Source organism: Plectropomus leopardus, chromosome 5 (genome assembly GCF_008729295.1).
Source record: "Plectropomus leopardus isolate mb chromosome 5, YSFRI_Pleo_2.0, whole genome shotgun sequence".
Lineage (NCBI taxonomy): Eukaryota > Metazoa > Chordata > Actinopteri > Perciformes > Serranidae > Plectropomus > Plectropomus leopardus.
In genome coordinates, this window is record NC_056467.1 from 13,790,374 (window position 1) to 13,809,810 (window position 19,437).

Consider the following 19,437-nt stretch of genomic DNA (forward strand, 5'->3'; position numbering starts at 1 on the left):
TAAAAGAAAACTTGCCGCCATTAGTATCCTATAATCCACTGCGGTCCAGTCAGCTGTTTAATGGTGCATTCAAGTGATCACAGAGCATGTATTGTGCTCCTATGGTCATGAATCAATGGTAAATAGCAGACATAATCTAGATCAGTGAAAAGGATGTAAATATTGAATATGAGTCATAAATTACAGTGTACTTTGTAGAAGCCTGACTGTGATGTTAATGAGAAAACTATACAGGTAGAAGCTGTATGGATATATGGATGGAATTGAATATGTCTTCCCTGATTTAACTGATATGTACCACTTTGTTGGCTGTTTTGACTGAAAGGAGAACTTTGTGATCTTAAGTGTATGTAGCATTTAGGGGGATGTATTGACAGAAATGGAATATAATATAATCAATAGGTTTGCTTTAGTGTATATTTACTTATGGGATATCTTCACACATACTAATTCAGCTGCAACTGAACTGGCACCATGGTTTCACGTATCCTGTGTCTTCTTCTTATACCAAACCAGCCTGATTTTCATTATAGCAAAATATAGCTGTTCATACTACATGCTGTAACAGGCCTTTTTTACTTTTGGCAGTTTTAAGGGCTGGATTAAGCAGTTAACGCTGTTGAGTCGCTCATGTTCTCCAACTTTGTTTGGTTAAAAGGTGATGAAATTCTAATTTATTAAAAAATGTAAAACAGGCAGGTGTAACATTTTGATACATAAGCCTTTAAAAGACTTTGAGGTAAAAAAACAAACAAACAAACAAAAAAAAGGGTAAAAATGCAGTTTTGCCCTGAGATCCTAATCAAATTACCAAAAAACGAATTGCCACAGTCAGTCTAGGGTCTTTGGGGGCCACTGAGGGTCTGGGGTCCTGTTGCAGTTGCCTGCTTTGCCTGAGTAGTAATTGAGGTTTGGGGATTTTGACACATTTTGTTATAGGTTTTTAAACCCCCAAAAAGTGGGATACAGGCCTATATCTACTTCATCAACACACCTTATTTCTACTGGTAGACACACACTTGAACACACCTTTGTTAAATTGTGTGCATGAATGTGTAAGACAGAGAATCTGTTTAAGTGTGCATATGCACTGGTATATTTGCCTGTTAGCCCAGAGAGAGAGTGAGAGAGACAGAGGTCAGAGTTAGTAAGGCTATCACTGCATCAGATAAAGCCGCATCCAGCCTGCATGTGTGTGAAAGACAGTGTGTGAATTTTTGTAATTTTGTGTGTGTATGTGTGTGTGTGTGTGTGTGTGTGTGTGTGTGTGTGGGTGGGTGGGTGTGGGTGTGCGCACGCGTCTATGCTCTTTTAATGGTCCACTAATCCCAAATGCATTTGGCTGGCAAATTAATCCAAGCCTTGTCATAGCCAAGCTCTAAAGCCCCTTCTATCCCATACCCATCTCTCCCTGTCTCTCCCTCCATCTCTCACTCTTCCTCCCGGACTGCTCTCTATCAGCCTCTATCTCCAGATGGTATCTTGGAGGTAGGTGTCATATCGAGAGAGAGAGAGAAAGAGAGAGAGAGGGAGCGCGCGCAAGAGAGGGTGGATGACCTGTGACGCGAATAAAGCCTCCTCATTGGAGCGCGTGGCGCAACGGAGAGAGAACGAGGACAGGGGGGGTTCATTTGTTGCCATAGTGAAAAAGTAGATTACCCACCGACACCAGGATGCGTTGATGGACGCGTGAGGGGATGCTGTTTCTCCAGGAGCATTCACCTGTCCTGCAAGCAAAGGTATGCAACTTCTGTTGTTTTGTATTTGTGGAGGGAAATTGATGGAGTGGCATGACCGACAAAGACTATTTCTCATGCATTTATTTCCTCTCAAGTTAATGAAGGCTGTGTGGATGCACAGGGAACGCTCCCTCAGATAACCCCATTTTATTCCTATACATGCGGTAAACCCATGAAAAACAATAATTTCTGTAATACTCCCGTGAGAAAAGGTGTCTTTTGTAGGCTACTCAGTGAAAGCTGATAGCGACATATGGTATTTTTTAATCTCCTGTAATTCCTTCTACTGCGACGTTTATGTAACGGTAGTGACATGGTGCTGTAAAGAAGTTTATATTTTATTTTTGAAGGGATTATTTTTGGTCAGTTCGCTGTCATATAGCAAATGCGGAGTTGAGGAAAGCGCAAGAAGGGGAAGGAGAGGTTTACACAGGCTAATAACATTTTATACAGCATCGATTCAAATCAAACTTGAATATAATTGAATTAAAAGTTACCGTGCCCTTAAAAACACACAAATAAGTCTATTTTCGTGCAACATATGCTGGCAGTGGCAGCCGGTGTCAGTGTTACGGCTGAAGACTTTTGTAGGGGAGCGGGATGTCTCCATTAGATTTGCATTGATTTTTTTTATCTTTAATGATTTGATCTCTGTGGGTCTTTTAACTGGACGCCAGGCGACGCTGTATAGGTTAATGGCTCTTTGCTCTTGTGACCGCTATGAAATTTCAAATGTTATCGATCTCCTCCACTGCATCGTTATCCCAGCCCACCGTGTCACCTCTGATGTCAATTTGAGGGATGCAGAGCACCTTTATACTAAACATTATGCAATAAGAACCACGCATAGAGCAGCCTATATTTGCAACGCATAGTGTTTTTCAGATATTTTTCTGATCTGTCAGTAGACCTGTTTTAATTAAAGACGTTTGTGAATGCAGGATTTATTGTAAAGGGCAGAGGATCAACTGAGAACAGGCATAGAGGGTTGCACACGAGAGAATTTTAAAAAAGGGGAAGAGATAGAGCAGGACAGAGAGAAGAAACCGGTCACACAGATCAATAAGCTCTGTGTAACCATGCTGCAGAGTTTTCGCTGTGTTTCTGTGTGTGTCTCTATCGGTCTGTTGTTGTCCATTCAACATAGCCTGCAATGTAAACCTGTGTGCTGCGGTCATGCCCATGATTCACATTTTTAATTCAAATCTTTGGATTAGACAGAAGAGGAGTGACAAGAAACCGGAGCTCAGCTCTGATTGGCTGAATCACGAACCCTACAGGTGTTGTGTTGAAGTCTGCACCCTCACTAAATAGTGTCTCCTTCATGGCGTCGCTGGGATGTGGGGTGTTATAAAGGTAAGATTGGGTTGACGGAAAGTAGCGCTGAAGACAACTTGTTGGTGTTTATGTGGGAGCAAAGTTTAGTTTCGGGGTTAGGGGAACCACAAATCGATAGTAAACAGACTTTAGCCACACCTGTTCGACACTATAGCTAACGTTAGCTCTATAATGAAGTTAAGCTACTGTTTAGCTAGCTATGCTAACGTCTGTGGAAGAATTTATGCTAGGTGCCAGACGTACTTATCGTAAACTGGAGCAGCCTAAAATGATTAGCCCAAGACATTTGGCAATCAAAGTAAAAACAAATAACATTAATAAGATAAGATGAACTTTGTCGCCCCTTGGTTTATTCGATGAAGCGAAGAAACCGGCTAAGCTAAAGCAAAACAATTAGCCTAGCTTACTAACGGGTGTTCTCTTTAACCCTTCAACACCTGGATAGCCATATTCATTTTCTTGACCTGCATTCAGAAGCATTTCACTGGCGTTTAAACTTCTGGGGAGAAACCCTGAGAAAATTCATTTGATTTATTTAAAAAACACCGGAAAAAAAACATAAATAATCAATAGATAGTAGGCTAACAGGTGGCAAGTAAATGATCTGAAGATTAGCTGGGAGGATATTGGATATGATCACTATGTTATATTTGTAATTCTCTGAATTACATATTTAAAATTAGGTTACAAGAAAAAATGAAAAACATTTAGTTTAACACTTATTGGTCATTTTCTTGCATTGCCTCCCCTTTTGTTTTTTTGTTCTTCCTTACTTTATTTTTGTGCGTATTTACAGGCAATTGTCTTGCAACCTTTTTTTTTTTTTTTTTTACTAATTTCTTGATAATTATTGGGCCATTTCTTGTTACGTTGTTAGTCGTCCTCTTCTCGTGTTTTTGAAAGAAATCAAGTTTGCTTAGGTTTTAAATGGTTTAACAAGCATTTTGTTCTTTTGAAAGCGTTTATTCGAGTTTGTCCTCACTTCTCTACATCGCTGGACTGTATGATGAATTTGTAAAGATGGGGAGTTGGGAGGAGATGGGGGTGTGTGGAGACAGAGAAGAGAGGGGAAAGGAGCTGAGAGGAGAGGAGAGGAGGAGCAGAGGAAAGGAAAAGGGGTGGGATGGAGGAGAGAGGTGTTTGGAGACAGGCTCAGGTGTGCGTGACTGGAAAACGGAGGGAGCTCGGAGGCTGCACAGCAATCAGAGGAAGCTCCGGTGTGTTTGACATTGGACTATCGGCAGTATCTTCACTGTGTGACAGCAACTTGCAACGTAATTATCAAGCGGGAGACATATAGATTCCTATGAGGTAAGATATTGAGATTTTTCAGAAAAATACCCCTAATAAAAGACCACCGTGTTTCTTCAGAGACTTATCCTGTATACCCTACTCAATATTCTGCTCAGTGATTTTGTCGCACTTTGTTATTTCCTATTGTTCTTGCAGTATTCATAAACGGACTTGCATGCAGTTACATGTGGACTAGTTATCCTTGAATTTTATTATAAGGTTATATCCCGCGACGGTGTAACCTAGTTAGAAGAGCAGCCAGTTGCACTGATGTATAGGGGATGTCAATAAGACAGAGAGGGATCAGAACCCCGGTTTTCATCTGTGCATGCTGTGGCCATGTTCATTTTAGACGGTGTCTCTGTCATGCTTTGCACCATTCGCGTGTAAAAAAAAAATCGTGTGTGTGTTTGATTAAGTGCAAATGATGGACTCTGATCAGCCATTGCGGTTGACGGATGCAGCGCTGCGCCAGTCATTGTTGTTGTCTCTCGGTTTTATATCTCCTTGGAGAGAGGCAGTTTGACCAGACGTTGTGTGTCAGCGATTAGTTAGGGGTGTACAAAATAACGCATCAGTCACTGAATCCTTTAATAGGGACGCTAGAGAAATATCAAACCACAACAGATAAAAATGTAAAGTATAATTAGGTCGCCTATTGAGAAGGGTATCAGTGTGGGCTGCAGGTCCCTGTTGAAACATTGCAGGATGAAGTGATTTAAGGTCAGAGCTTGTTTTGGAGAGTAAAGCAGGCGATGCTGTGTCACACCTTGTCTGATGAGTTGCTGCAGCAGGTAAATTCTTTACGTTGTTAGCACTCCCTGACGACAGTGACTATACCAGCATGTATTATTGAGACTGTATAACATCCCCATGAGGAGGGAGTCTACAGTCGACAGTTTTCAACAGCATGTTTACAGTTACATATTGCTGGCTATGGATTTGGTTCAGAGAGATTCTGATGGTGTTTAACATCTTCTGTCCTTTATTATCCGATAATGTCATTCAGTATCATACCTTATTTATTGAAATTTGTGTAACCATTTAGAACCTGGATCAGCATCAGTTTTGTTGTGACGGCTTTCACAGGCATTTAAACCTATGGATATTGAGAAAACTGGCAATGAGCAACTTGGCAAGAAATGTCCAGAAAATTGCAAAGAAAAAGGTAAAGAAATTGGATAGAAAAATGGAGAGATTGTGGAGATTATTAGATATGATTGAAGAAATATGGAAAATGGTCAGGAAACTGTATTAATAACTGTTAATTATGTATTAAGATGTATTATATTTAGTGATGTACAATTATGATTTTTTTAACCAACATTGATAGCCGATAATTTCCAGCTTCTTGTGACAGATGAGATACAGATAACTGATAATTTCTTTTTGTTTGTTTTTCATTACCTGAGGGTATGAAAGGCTGAGATGTAGTGAATACAGATGAATTTAACTTTATATCTTTGACTTAACCAAATATAACTGACATCACTCCTGATAACATGACAAAAACAGTTCTAACTCTTCAAATGGACATTTATTTATTTATTTATTTTCTCAAATGAAATGCTCTGACAATCAGAGAAACAAATCAGAGTAACTGTAAGTTGCATCACTCAATAAAAAAATAATAGCTTTTATACAACCAAAAGCCTATGGCTGCTTAGTCTGCAGATAAAACACTGACGGATGCAGATAGAGAGTTTACTGTTGTGCTCAAAAAAGAAACAGCTTTCGTAGAACAAAGCGTATCAAACATTTTCCTTAAGATATCTAAATAAATTTAATGCTTTTAGTTTCACATTCTGCCAAATCAGAGTAAAGTACATCACTCAATAAATATAAAAAAATAAAGACTTATATAGAACCAAAAGCCTATGGCTGTTGTTTAATCTGCAGATAAAACAGAGTGACAAATGCAAATAGATAATTGTGCTCACTAAAGAAAAGTAAAACTTGGGGGACAACTATGTTACCTGGCTTTCATAGAACATAAAGCCTATCAAACATTTCCCATAAGAATTCACAATCAAAGTTAAATAAATGCGTTGACAATCTCAAATCAGATGTTAATGTAAACACAGGCTACTATTTGTAAAGTAAGTGCATCACTCAATACAAATATAAAGGCTTTTAGAACTGAAAGCCTATCATACCTCTTACATAAGAATTCAAAATAAATAATGAAATGCACTGCCATATGTCAAATCAGACATGTCAAAGTAAATAAAGTGCATTTCCTCACTAATAAAAAAATAAAGGCCTTTTACAGAACCAAAAGTATATGGCTGCTTAGTCTCCAGATAAATTGCAATGACAGAAAGGCATAATGTCATTTTATGATGAAAGGAGTTTTCCTTGTTAACAGCTTGTTTTTCATTTCAAGAGGCAACTGTTGTTCCCTAATCTACAACTCTGAATAGGACTACATTTTCTAATAGAGGAACCTTTACAAACTGAAGTACATTTTCTTTACTCTTACTTTGTGTTATAAGGTGAGAGCACTTAAGTTGTACTTAAGTTGTGGTCCTTTACCAGTGTTCGAAGGAAATTACTACTTTACTATACTATAGTATTGCATAGCAGTAAATACTATACTATACTACTATACTACTACTGTACTGCATCGTCTACTTTCTTTTCCTTCTTTCTTAATTCTGGACGGATCAGGAGGAGATTTTTCCTGATAAAAAGCAGCATCTCTGCATCTTGCATCTGATTCGGTTTCTTTTCTCGTCGATCACGTGTGCAGCAGCAGAAAACAAACGCTGGCTGTCAGTGCTGGTGTAAGGGGCCGACAAGTATTCAAATGCAAGTTAGGCCAGGTTCGAGAAATGGTGCTTGTTGCTTCTCCAGTATTCCAACGGGGTCATGGGGTGTTTCTTGGAGGGCTTGGGGGGATCCCTGTATCTAAAATCACATTATTAAGAAGTTCTGTACTGTATTTCACAAGTTGAAAGTTTTGTTGATCAAACACATTGAACAAATAACTTATCTCCACTTCCACTCGGCTGCTTCCCTCCTGTCCAGTGGCATCAGTGTTTTCTTCAAGGATTTCAGCATACATGTCCGTCAGAGAATTGCTGTTCCCATCTGCCCTGGTCCTTTTTCCCTGCGGCTCATCTGCTCTGTCAGCTGTGGCAGCAGTGTCAGAAATTAGCAGGGGTAAAGGGCAAAAATGCAAAAAAAATGCAACAAAGATGTTGTAATAAAAATTAAAAAAAAAAAAAAAGATCTGTTTGGTTGTAGCTGTCAGAAAAGATACACAAGATATAAATTTGAATACTGTGAGTGTTGGTTTATTAGGGCCTTAGTGATGTTTATGGTCTGAGCACCAGAGCCAGCTCTTAGTGGCTGTTAGATAATTCGGGAAACAAGGCAGCAGGTACAGATAAATAAAATAAACCCTTAAACTTTTTAAAACATGCTGAAACACCTCATTTCCTAGGGCTCGTGCAAAAAATAGTATCTCTGTTCACTCGGGGAACAAGAGGCACATGGAGACACTTTGTCACATGCCCACTCAGCAAAAGCTTCCTCTGAATAACTGAAGCATCCCAAAATATTGCTGCTTCCTGAAACTGTGTACATGATGAAGATGCACTAAGCTCCATTTTGTTGCCAGCAATTAATGTTTGAAACCAAATGTGGTGTTGGTTGATGCTTTTTCTGTTGAACATTTATGCCCCTGAGTATATTATATTAACAGAAAGAGATGGACACACTGCGTTATGTAAAGATGTTAAACTCATACACTCATATGCTGGTACTTATCCCTACGTTTTCTTCTGGTAGCATAATACTGTGAAAAGTCCACGTCAAGAGGGTGATGATGGATCCGGTTCACTCAAGATAACATGGTTAAATGCAAATCTATCATTGTAGGGCACTCAAGATGCCTGCATTTTCCATTAGCATGTTTATGTTTCATGTGAATATTGAATAATTGCAAACAGTGTGAGTCCTGATATATATTTGTCTTATTTTCTTTCCCCCAAATAAGCCTGTCGAAATATGCCGTGAGAAAAGTTTTTTTTAAGTCCAAGTCAACCTTCTGAGATGTGAAAAGAGCAGCAACTATTCTGTAAAGTCTAGATGCTGCCCCCTACCCCATTACAAACACAAATGCCTGTGCATCATACAGAACAAGAGAAAATAAATGTGTTTATGTTCAAGGGGTTCTTTTAAAGAAATTGTGATTGTTATTTTCCCTGTTTAAGGCGCAGTAAAATAAAAGCTTTGGCGACAAAAAATAGTGTGTCAGCCCTAATGAAACTCATTGAATTACAGTAAGACAGCGAGGGAGGATGGATGTTTTTTTCTGCCTATGTTGTCTGTTTATGTTTGTGTTAAAGTTGATTTGGAAGGTTTTATAATGCCCTTGTGCGTAGTTTGTATAGAACTAGAGATATAAATGCCTAATGGCGTGTGCGAGATGTTTGTTTAGGGAATGAGGATTTGATTTTCTTTTCTTTCCTCTTGGCTACAGTAAGGCCTACGCAACTAGAGAGACACAGAGGGGGAGCATGACAGAGAAATGCAGCATGTATGTGACCGAGTGTGGGAGAGAGGCAGTGAGAGAGAAATGTATGGGGAAATGATTTTCTGGCGCGTGGGAATGTGTCTTTGTAACATTACATTAATGTGCCAGTAGATCTAGCAAGAGCAGTGATACTTAACTTATGGCGTGCCAGGTGGCCCTCCAATCATTTTTGAATTAACAATAAAAATCAAATGATCCACACTGGGAATTGTATTTTTACTTTCAGTTTACATAAAGTGCCAGAGTACATAAAACTGCAAATAGAGCTTGTTTATAAAAAACAATGCCAGTGGAGGATCCCCTGCACCCCTGACAAGAGGTCCTAGTCAAGCCCCTAATGTCCTTATATTCAGGAAATGTCATAAAATCCTTGAAACATCCTAAAATCCTATAATTGTCCTAAAATCCTAGAAATGTCCCAAAATCTGAGGAACGTCCTAAAGCCCTAGAAACATTCTTAATTAGTTGAATGTCCTAAAATCCTGCAAATGTCCTGAAATTGGAAAAAGGTCCTAAAATCTGAGAAATGTTCTAAAATCATAGAAACAACCAAAATCCTGGACACATCCTTAAATTGTAGAAATGTCCTCAAATCATAGAAACATATATGGGGCTGCTGTGACTGGCCCCTGGCCTCCTGTTATTTTGCAAATGTGCCCCCCAAGCAAAGCAAGTTAAGTATCCCTGAGCTAGAGGATTGTGAGACAGAGCCATGATTGCGTCATCGGTAAAGACAGAGTGTGTGTGTGTGTGTGTGTGTGTGTATGTGTGGGGGGGCTGAGTTTTGTTTCATTTGTTCATTATTGGAGCAGCAGTTAGCCCTGTTGCCATCCTGACACTGTCATTTTAATTACGTTCAGTGAGGCTCTCTGTCCCTTGATGCCTCTTTTTATCACTCTCTCCTTCTTCCTCCGTTTCCTCTCTTATCTCCCTCTTCGGCTCTATCTTTCTTCCTCTACCTAGCATGCACCTCCCCTTTCTCTTCCTTCCCCCACCCTTCCCTGTTTCTTCTTCTCTCCCCATCTTTCCTTTAGTATCTCTATTTCCTCCCTTCCCTCTATGTCCCTTTTATCCTCTATTCATATATTTTCACTACGCTCTGCTCCCCCCCACCCCCCTTCTTTCCCCAACTCAGCTAACCACCAACATCCCTGTCACGACCTTGATCCTGTTTTGCATAAGCAGTGGATGCCATCCTCTGCTGTCTAAACCGTCCCAGCTCCCCTGCTGTTTACGGTCAATTAAATCGCTCCATTGCAGTGAAGTAAAGTATTTGTGTAGCTCTGAGGTTAAGCAAATTCTAAGACTTGCCCATTAATGCAGAGGGATGATTACTTAAAAGTTTATTCGGGGGAGGAAAGTGATATCCCCTCTATAGTGTATTTCTCGTAGCAAGTTGTGTCCTGTTTGTCTGTTAGAATCATCCACTTAGAGGTTGACTTGCACACATTTAGGAAAGAGCGCTCTTCACTTTTGCCTTACCTCTGTTTGTAAGTCATTACAGTAAATGGATGCATTCTATAATTTATTATAACAAGGCACATGCAATAGTCTTTTATCCTAGAACAAAAGGAATACAAAATACCCCTGAATGCACAGTTTTTGCCAAATTCATTGTTTCAGTCGCGAAAACAATTTACCCCATAATGATAGCAATGGAAGGGAGACCAATTTGGAGAGAACATCCAAAATCCAGTGTTAAAGTAATAATAATAAAGCAGTGGGGGAATAGGGCATAAAGTACCAGGTGTGATTTGGTAAGAGTCGAGTGGCAGACGCTTAAGGAATGACATGCGGTGAGCTGAGTTCTGTGGTGCTCATAGCTTTTCAACAGTGTAGTAACTCTTCAAGGGCCAAAACAAAAATAAATTAAAAGGAGAAATGGGACTGCCCGAGGTTTTATGTGACCTTGTTGGTGTCATAGTTTCACAGGCGAGTGCTGGATAAAACTTGTCAGGCGACCAAAGTTTCCTCACAGCAGCTGTGAGGCGTGATTCGCTGTTGTAGTTGTGTTAGTGATATTATATTAACATAGTGGTGACTAAGGGTGGGCATTACAGAGTGCGATAGTGTATAATATGTTGCCCACTATCAATTATATCACAATAGAGCAATTCAGCAATACTAAATGCATTGCAAGACAATCATTTATGATATATCATGATGTCTGTGCAACTAGGCTTGGGTGGTATCTAATTTTACATACTTTCCTGGAATTTCACCGGGGTATAGCGTTTATATCAGTATCAGCGTGCCGTGTCTGTGGGGTGGGGTGCGGTGGAGGGGTTCAGTCAACTCAATACACAATATCCTCACAAAAATGTGAGCAAAAGGTAATATTCTTACGCCCACTTTCCTTATTAAACAGAGAAAAACAACCATACAGTTTCTGAATTTGTTTCTCTCTTTTACTGGAAAGACTTGTGCGTTGCAGAACCTGTTGTTTTTTTAATTCTGGCACCCATGTTGACAGGATAGAGCAGCCACACTGACGGCGTGAGCACTGCTGTGGCGCATCTAGAGAAACAGTCTCGCCGATTTTTACTGCAAGACGCATATGGTTTTCAGCAAATAAACGGTAAAAATCAAAATCTGTTGATAATTACATTGACTCTTTACAAACGTTTACTGCAGTTTCAATGTCTTTATATGTCGCAGACATGAGGAAATACAGATACATCTGTTTTACTCAACCTTTCCTGTTTCTGTTTCAAAACAAAAGCCCTCCGACAAAGTTTCTTTTGAAAAAAATCTCTTCAGTTGTTGACACAAGGCATTTTATTGTGAAACATTTGCGGGGCCGTGTTTTTGAAGATGTAGTGGCTTGCACAGCTTTATAAATTTAAATTTTAGGCTGTATTTTTTCGCTTAGCAATGCTGTTAGACAGTCCTTACTGACAGAGATTTGAAGCTGTTATATGAAAAACACCAGACTTCATTGAGAGAGACAGCCCTTTTACTCCACCGAATAGCGCAGTTACTGGTCTACAGCTGCCACAATCAGCTGTTGTGTCAGGTAAAGAGGATTCAAATAGAGTGTACAATTTAAAAGATAGGCCAATAGACTTTTTTTTAGGTGGTTAGAAAATGTTTTCCTGCAGACCTGTCCACAGCAGTACAGTTGTTCAGCCTCCATGCCAGGGTCGTGGGATTGTACTTTATCAGAGGAGGGGCATGGTGGGATGTGACTTTTTTATTTAAAATAAATAAAAAAATACAGTAATTGAAAGGTATATATCCCTCACCTAAGCCAATATTACAAACACAAGTCCCTCCTCAGTGCTTAATGTTACAAAAAAAACCAACATTTTGCAGCATCTTTTCCCTCTTCATAAATAATGATCAGCCCTGTCCTGAACCACCACGGGAGGCTGATGTAATGTCTAGGTGCACATGGAGACTGCCTTCTTGCTTGGCTCTTTCCTTTTTATTTTTTCTCATTCACACAGGTTGCGTTGTTGCTAGTAAGCTAAGCTATTTCCCAGTGTGTGTTGTGCAGAGACTGCACAAAGTATGACATGAAAAAAACATTAACTTTTAAACAGTTGCCGATTTTTCTAAACAATTAGTATTTTTCTCAACATTTAGTGTTGAAAGGTTTAGAAGTCACACCCCAGTTGATTTCATTACAGTTTGCATTCCCATTACAATTAACAATCAAATGTGCTTAGAAATTGTTGCACACACTCAGTGTCAAGTGACACGGAAAGCTATGAGCTCACGCTGTAATTGACACAGATTTCCCCACCACTATACGCTGAAAAGACAAGGTGTGACGGAGAAAAATAGGTCTTTGGCGCTCATGTGTTTGGAGTTCTGCCTAAACTGGACTGAAGGTCTGATTTATCCAAGGTACTTGTGTTTAACAACAAATTGGCGTGCTGATTTACTGACATTTCTGCCTGTTCATCTGAGGTTTGAAACATTAAAATCAACTTACTGCATATCCCCATTTTGCCATACAGTGTATAGTCTGATAATCTAAATTAATCACAATACATAAAACATCAGTGTAGGAGCTTTGATAAAGTAAAAGTGTATATAATCAATGATTATAAATGTGTATGTAAAAAGAACGTTATGTTGATGGTATATAAAGCTAAAGTAAAGATGGGGGATTGTGTCTATAGACTGTGATTACATAAAAGTAAATAGATAAAGCAGTTAAACCACAAACAAGCCAGACTGGCCAGGGTGCCTGTGAAATCCAGCTCCAACTAAGATTTTGAAATTCTAACAAAGTCTTTTCTGCTCACAGGTTTATGTGAACATGTCTGTCTGTCTGTCACCTGTTACTGTGGAGACCAGCTCTACCTTATAATTGGGGGAGCCTGAAGTTGTTTCAGCCAATGAGACTTAGCCCAGATTTTCTTCTGAATTTCTCAGGTTGCAGTGCTGCACCTGTTCCAGTTGTTGCAGTGATGGTCTCACCTTGAAATCCAGAGAGAAGGACAAGTCAGAAGAAAGGAATATACTGAAAACTTCTCAAAAACTCCTCTGTGCCACAAGCTCATGCCATGGCCAGGATGAGCGTTTCTCGGACAAGTAGTATCCTGTGACGGCTCTATACAACGCACATGAAATTTGCTTCTCGGTTACCTCAACGGACCAAGATGATGATTTGGCTGCTGCTAGTTCTGTCCCTTTGGGTGGGATGCTATGAAGCTGACTCTGCCCAGTCTGAACGGCGAGTTGTAGCACACATGCCTGGCGACATTATCATCGGAGCACTGTTCTCTGTTCATCACCAGCCTCCTGCTGACAAGGTAATTTTATGTTTTTGCATCTGTGTATGTCTGCAGGATAGTCTGTGTGTGGTAGTTATGGGAATTCAGGTCTTGTGATTGTAAATTCAGTGCGATGTGAAATCCTGCTGAGATTTGAATGAAGCACTCTGAAATGATTACACAAATTAAGTCAGAAAATGGAGAAAATTATGTTAAGAAAAAAATATTGTAAGTGATTTTTGACCAAATTTGCAGTCTGTACAGACTTGATCTTAGTCTGCTTATTAAGACTCAAAGAACACAGTCAATTTGTTGAATGGGTACCTCTGTGTGGCCATGAACATTCAACCTCCATAAGCTTCCCCAGGAACCTGCAATCGCCCACTGACATATAGGCTTTTTTTCCCATCTCATTATGGATAATTGCAAACAGAAAAAAACAATTCTTAAACATGGCAGCCATGCGAATATAATAGAGCAAAGACCTCCAACACAGTGTCTTCTGCACTTCCAAAAATCAGAAAAAAACATTCATCAGGTTATTTTACAAAAGGAGAAAACATCTTAAAGACCCAGTTAAATAAACAATGATTTTTCTCAGTTTTATTTAAATAAATCAGTATCAGAGTATTTTACATCAAATCCCTGTCATTTTTCTTTCTGTGAAACCACTTAAGACTGTTTGAAATGTTTGATAAATCATTCTGCACTCGTGTGTTCAGAAAAGTTCATCCCGTCAAATGAGACTTTGGTCAAGTGAGCCACACTGGTCATTTAAACTGCACTTCACCATTTTGTGGGCTGTAGTAGCTAACATTTCCAAAAACATTTAGCTGAGGTCTAATTCATTGATTCTCCAGATCTAATGGTGAGAGAGGACAGTCAACAATCTGCTCAGCATCGAATTCCACTGTAGCTTTGTGTCACGCCAAACAATTAGCCCGCCAACTTTTTAACTGTCCAATCGAATGCAAGGGATTTTATTTAAATCCCTCTTGTAGCTGTATGCAACTGAAAATTTAATTTTCACTTGGAAATACATCACTTTGCAGAGGCTAAAGATGCTCTAACTTCCATTTCACAGGGACTTTAAATAGGTTTAATGACTCACGTGGACCAATCTGTTCACACTACAGGCTGACATCATTCATTGAATAAAGAATCACACATAACAATCACATTATAGCACCATAGGCATACAGTCGAAATAGACAGAGAGCATCAAATACAAAGTGCACATTATATGTAGCCTTGTGAATATAAAACAAGTATTACTTTAACCTTGAGAAGCAAATGTGTTAAAAGCACAAGTTTAAAAAATGTGCTTTACTGTTTATTTAGTGTGCTAAGAATTGAAAATGTGTTCGAATAATTAACAGCATCATCATTGACAACATTTAGGTATTGTTATCGAAAATTTCAATTTAATTTTACTTGATTTGATTTCTTCTTCCACACTATCTGCACAGGTACATGAGCGCAAGTGTGGCGCAGTGCGAGAGCAGTACGGCATCCAGAGGGTGGAGGCCATGATGCACACACTGGACCGCATCAACACTGACCCGCACATCCTTCCCAACATCTCCCTTGGCTGTGAGATCCGGGACTCCTGTTGGCACTCGGCTGTGGCTCTGGAGCAGAGCATTGAATTCATTCGGGACTCGCTGGTCTCCTCTGACGAGGCAGAGGAGTGGGGGGGGGGAGGCACCTGGGGAGGGGGAGGGGGAGGAGTGGCAATGAAGTGCGCAGACCCCTCTGCCACTCCAATGCGGGGGAAGAAACCCATTGTGGGTTTAATTGGACCAGGGTCAAGCTCAGTGGCCATCCAAGTCCAGAACCTTCTACAGCTGTTCAATATACCACAGATTGCCTACTCTGCCACCAGTATGGACCTCAGTGATAAGGTGAGACCATGTGTCTGTAGACAAATTTCATGTCACTGAAGTTGTACAGATGTAGGCCCATAAATATAAACGAGAGTAAAGTGGAGAGAGAATATATTACTGCTACTCAAGTGTACCTTTAATTTAATCATGTAGAATTACCCATTACCTAACTAAATGTTCTAGATGCTCCAGTATAACTCTTATCATTGATTTTATTTCCATTGTTTCAGAGCCTGTATAAGTACTTTATGCGTGTGGTGCCTTCAGATGCCCAGCAGGCAAGAGCTATGGTGGACATTGTCAAGAGATACAACTGGAGCTACGTGTCTGCTATCCACACTGAAGGTACAACCACCCACACACTCTGTCTCTGACTTTTAAACTCCCCTTCCAAGCTCAGACCTGCACACATGGACTCTTTTTATTTTTCTTGGCCTCTTGCTCTTTCTCTGCCTCATTATACTGTGATTTTGCCTCCTCATTACATTTTTTTTTACCTGGATCTTATCCAGTGACTCAAGATAAATGGACCAGTTAGTCCAAGTGGAAAGTCCTTGGTTGCTCAGGAATGTGCAATTGTGAATTGCACATTTGTGATGCCTCACAGAAATTAATGTTTTGAATAATTAGAGCCGGGCAGAAATATCAGGAAAGTTTTGCTTCAAACAAAACAGGAATGTTTTCTGTGCAAAAACAAGAAAAAAAGGAAGTCGAGGGATGGATAAATGGTAAGTATGGTTTAAAAAAAAAAAAAGAATTATTGGAGTGGGGCTGAAAATAGCTAGTTTAGAAGTTGATGGAACAGTGGTATCCAAAACAGCAGTGTAGATCAGCCGGTAGTCGTTGGAGGATAAGGAAGTCATTGGGTTTGCAAGAAGAGGTGGTTGCCACCCAGCCAGAAATAAATATCTGGGGATAACAGAGATGTTATAAGTCAAAAGCAGGGAGAGCATTAGATGCCATCAAAGTCAAAGTATAATGTATCTTCTCAAAATGTATGCCTAAATCCTCATTGATAAATGACACAGAGTAGGGTTGTAAAACATGATAATTGACAATTATTAAGTGTCTGTTGTATGCATGAAGATTTACTGTAAATACTCACTCTCTCACTCACTCTGAAGGTGGTGGTGAGTTGAGTCAGTTGGACTTCTGGGAGATAGTGTGACAGAGACAGGAACTGGAGGACAATGAACTATGTCTTTCTGTGTGCATGTGTCCACTGAGAGACGCCTCGTTGAACCTAAAAGTGTGATAACAGATAAACACACACACACACACGCACACACACACGCACACACACACACTCTAGAACCTGGCCTCTGGCATTGCCTGAGGGCATTACAACAGCATTTGAATTGAGGTATGAAGGGTAAGTGTGTGTGTTTGTGTTTGTGCGTGCGTGTGTGTGTGTGTGTGTGTTAACTAGGGATAGTTATGTAGGTATGGAGAACCAGCACTGAATTGGTACTGGTTGCTGAATATCACTACAGAAATATTGATAAGCTCCTGGACAAACGGTATGGCTGTAGATATTTATACAACATTAATTCATTCTTACATAGCGGGCATTTTCAAATTCCTCATGGTCCCTAATGATGACGAACCTGCCGGCATCAAGCCATTGAAAGAGAACTTTGCCATTTTTTGACATTAACATCATCTATCCAAGTTTGGGGTATAGTGTGACATTTTACAACATATTTTTAGTGTCCTCTGTTTCTTTGAGGGCTGCTTCAAAACCTGCTGTACTTTGGCGAACCGGTGACGCCAGTGGTACACAGAAGACCTCCAAGCTATGCCAGCTTGTATTTCAAGTCTCCACCTCTGGGTATCCAGGGTGTGTGCTCCACAGGCTTTCAAAAACAACAACTCCTTTTTGTCTTGCATTTGAAACTATCTGCACGTCCACTAGGGAAAATGACATCATTTATTATGAGTGCAGATAAAGGATGTTACAGTTTTTATAGTGTACTGGCTGGCTCGGCTACACACCAGAGAGAGCCCATGTGTGCATTATGGAAGCTTTGCATTCATTCACATTCATTTATTTGTGAAGGGCCGCCACAACTAGATTTTTGGAGCTGGACTTTTAATTAGGAGCACTATTGTAATATACATAGGCTGCCTTTCAGTTATTTATAGTGCACTTGGGGCAAAGACATATCAGCAGAATGTCAGGCGCATTGAAAGTGAAATTTAACCGTTCTGCTTCGTCTAAAACTACTTTCACTTACAAAGATCTGCAAACAACTCTTCTCATCCATTGATGTGATTTGGTCAGCTGTGATGGAATGATAGAGCCATTAACCCACCCCTCCAGTGACAAGTGCTGCATAGAAAGGAAAAAAAGAAGTCACGTAAACTCCACCTGCTGCGCTGCGTTCAGGGATCCGCAAAAGTCCACAGAATGATATGTTTCTGATAATTGTCAGCTACCACCACAACACTGTGATTGTGTTGGAAACACTGGTCATATATCCTCATTTGCCAGCTGTTGGGCATGCATGGCCGGTCGCAAACTCACTGGGGACTTTCTTAAGGACTGCAAGATAAACTTAAAAAAAAAACAACCAGCAGGCCCAGAGGGCAGATGATCACTGAGTTAGTATTCTGTCACCTGACACAATGTTTTGGCCAATAAAGTAAGCACTTTTGACTGTGGTGGTGATAAACAGCTTCAAGGAAAAATAAGGCATTTTTGTTGTTGATAATGCAATAGTGTAAATAAATTTATGACGTTTTTTCCAATGTTCTAATCGAAAAGTGAAGTATATTGTTTTGGACCCCTTTTTGTAAACAAAGCTGTGTAATTTGTAATATTGTATAAGTTTAGTTTCTGTTAATGAAGCAGCATTAACACATCTCCATCAGACCTTTGTTGACTAGACATTTTTAGCAATTGCTACTTGCTAAAAAAAACTCAGGAAACAATTTAACTTATTTCTTCAAAAAAAAGAAAAACACAAGTCCTGGTTGAATCTTTTCACATCTTGTCATGCCATGTCTTATTTTTTGCACCAAATTATGGACAGTGGTATAAATAAGAGTATTGATAACTATCAGTATCATTATGCAGTATCAGTATTGATATGCAGTGAAATCTGTGTTAGGCTTGGGTGATATGGTGAGATTATTATTCAACAGGATATTGATTTCATGATAATTGTCCTTGCATGCCCACAAATACAGGAACATATTCAGTTATGCAAAGCCTCTCATGAATTATGTGTAATTTTCAATACGTTGATATTTTTGTCTTGCTTTCTCCATGCTTCACTGCATTGTTTTAACTTAGCATACTAAAAAAAGTAACAAGAATAAGTCTGATGCAGTACTTAATCACTCATCTAGCTTATTCCAGCAGGAAAGATGTCTGGTCTCATGTGCAAAACAAATTTAAATATGCCTATTTGGCAATTTTTGATGATAGATGCGCTGTTTGTGTTTTTTTTTGCATTGGCCACTATGGTTTACCTGCACACTTATCACATAGGAGATATTTCAGTTTTGCAACCTCATCACTAGATTCCATTAAATCCTAGACACTACACCTTTAATCAAACGTTGCAGAATTATATTAACATTTACTTTAATTCTTCCAATTGAAAATTTCTACAGTTCTTGATTCTCTGCAAATGTTCAGACATTGTTGCAATTTCTACATTTATTTATGTAAATGATGGGTTACAAACACATCACCCCGCAAATCTGTAGCAGTATGGTGTCTGAAATAACATTTGTCTTGAGTGTGACATTTATTTTTGCCTTTCATGCGACCGCTCTCCATACGAGTTTGTGCGAGTGTGTTCGCTGGTGTGCTGCTATTAATCTTTGCAGCAAGACAGCGAGGGTGAATGTGTAAGGGCATTTGTGTTTGAGGGAGTGCTCGTGGTTGTGTGTGCAAATGT

At 39.6% G+C, this 19,437-nt stretch overlaps 1 protein-coding gene across 1 annotated transcript in view; it reads left to right on the plus strand.

Annotated features, from left to right (window-relative positions):
• The first annotated feature begins 1,678 nt into the window (after positions 1 to 1,678).
• grm5b (glutamate receptor, metabotropic 5b) overlaps positions 1,679 to 19,437 on the plus strand; it is a 79,830-nt gene continuing 62,071 nt past the window's right edge. Inside the window, exons 1-4 of the mRNA XM_042486430.1 lie at positions 1,679 to 1,739; positions 13,300 to 13,679; positions 15,110 to 15,544; positions 15,757 to 15,871. Of these exons, the coding sequence (XP_042342364.1) occupies positions 13,491 to 13,679; positions 15,110 to 15,544; positions 15,757 to 15,871 (739 nt within the window). The 5' untranslated portion in view covers positions 1,679 to 1,739; positions 13,300 to 13,490. The remainder of the gene's footprint in view (positions 1,740 to 13,299; positions 13,680 to 15,109; positions 15,545 to 15,756; positions 15,872 to 19,437) is intronic.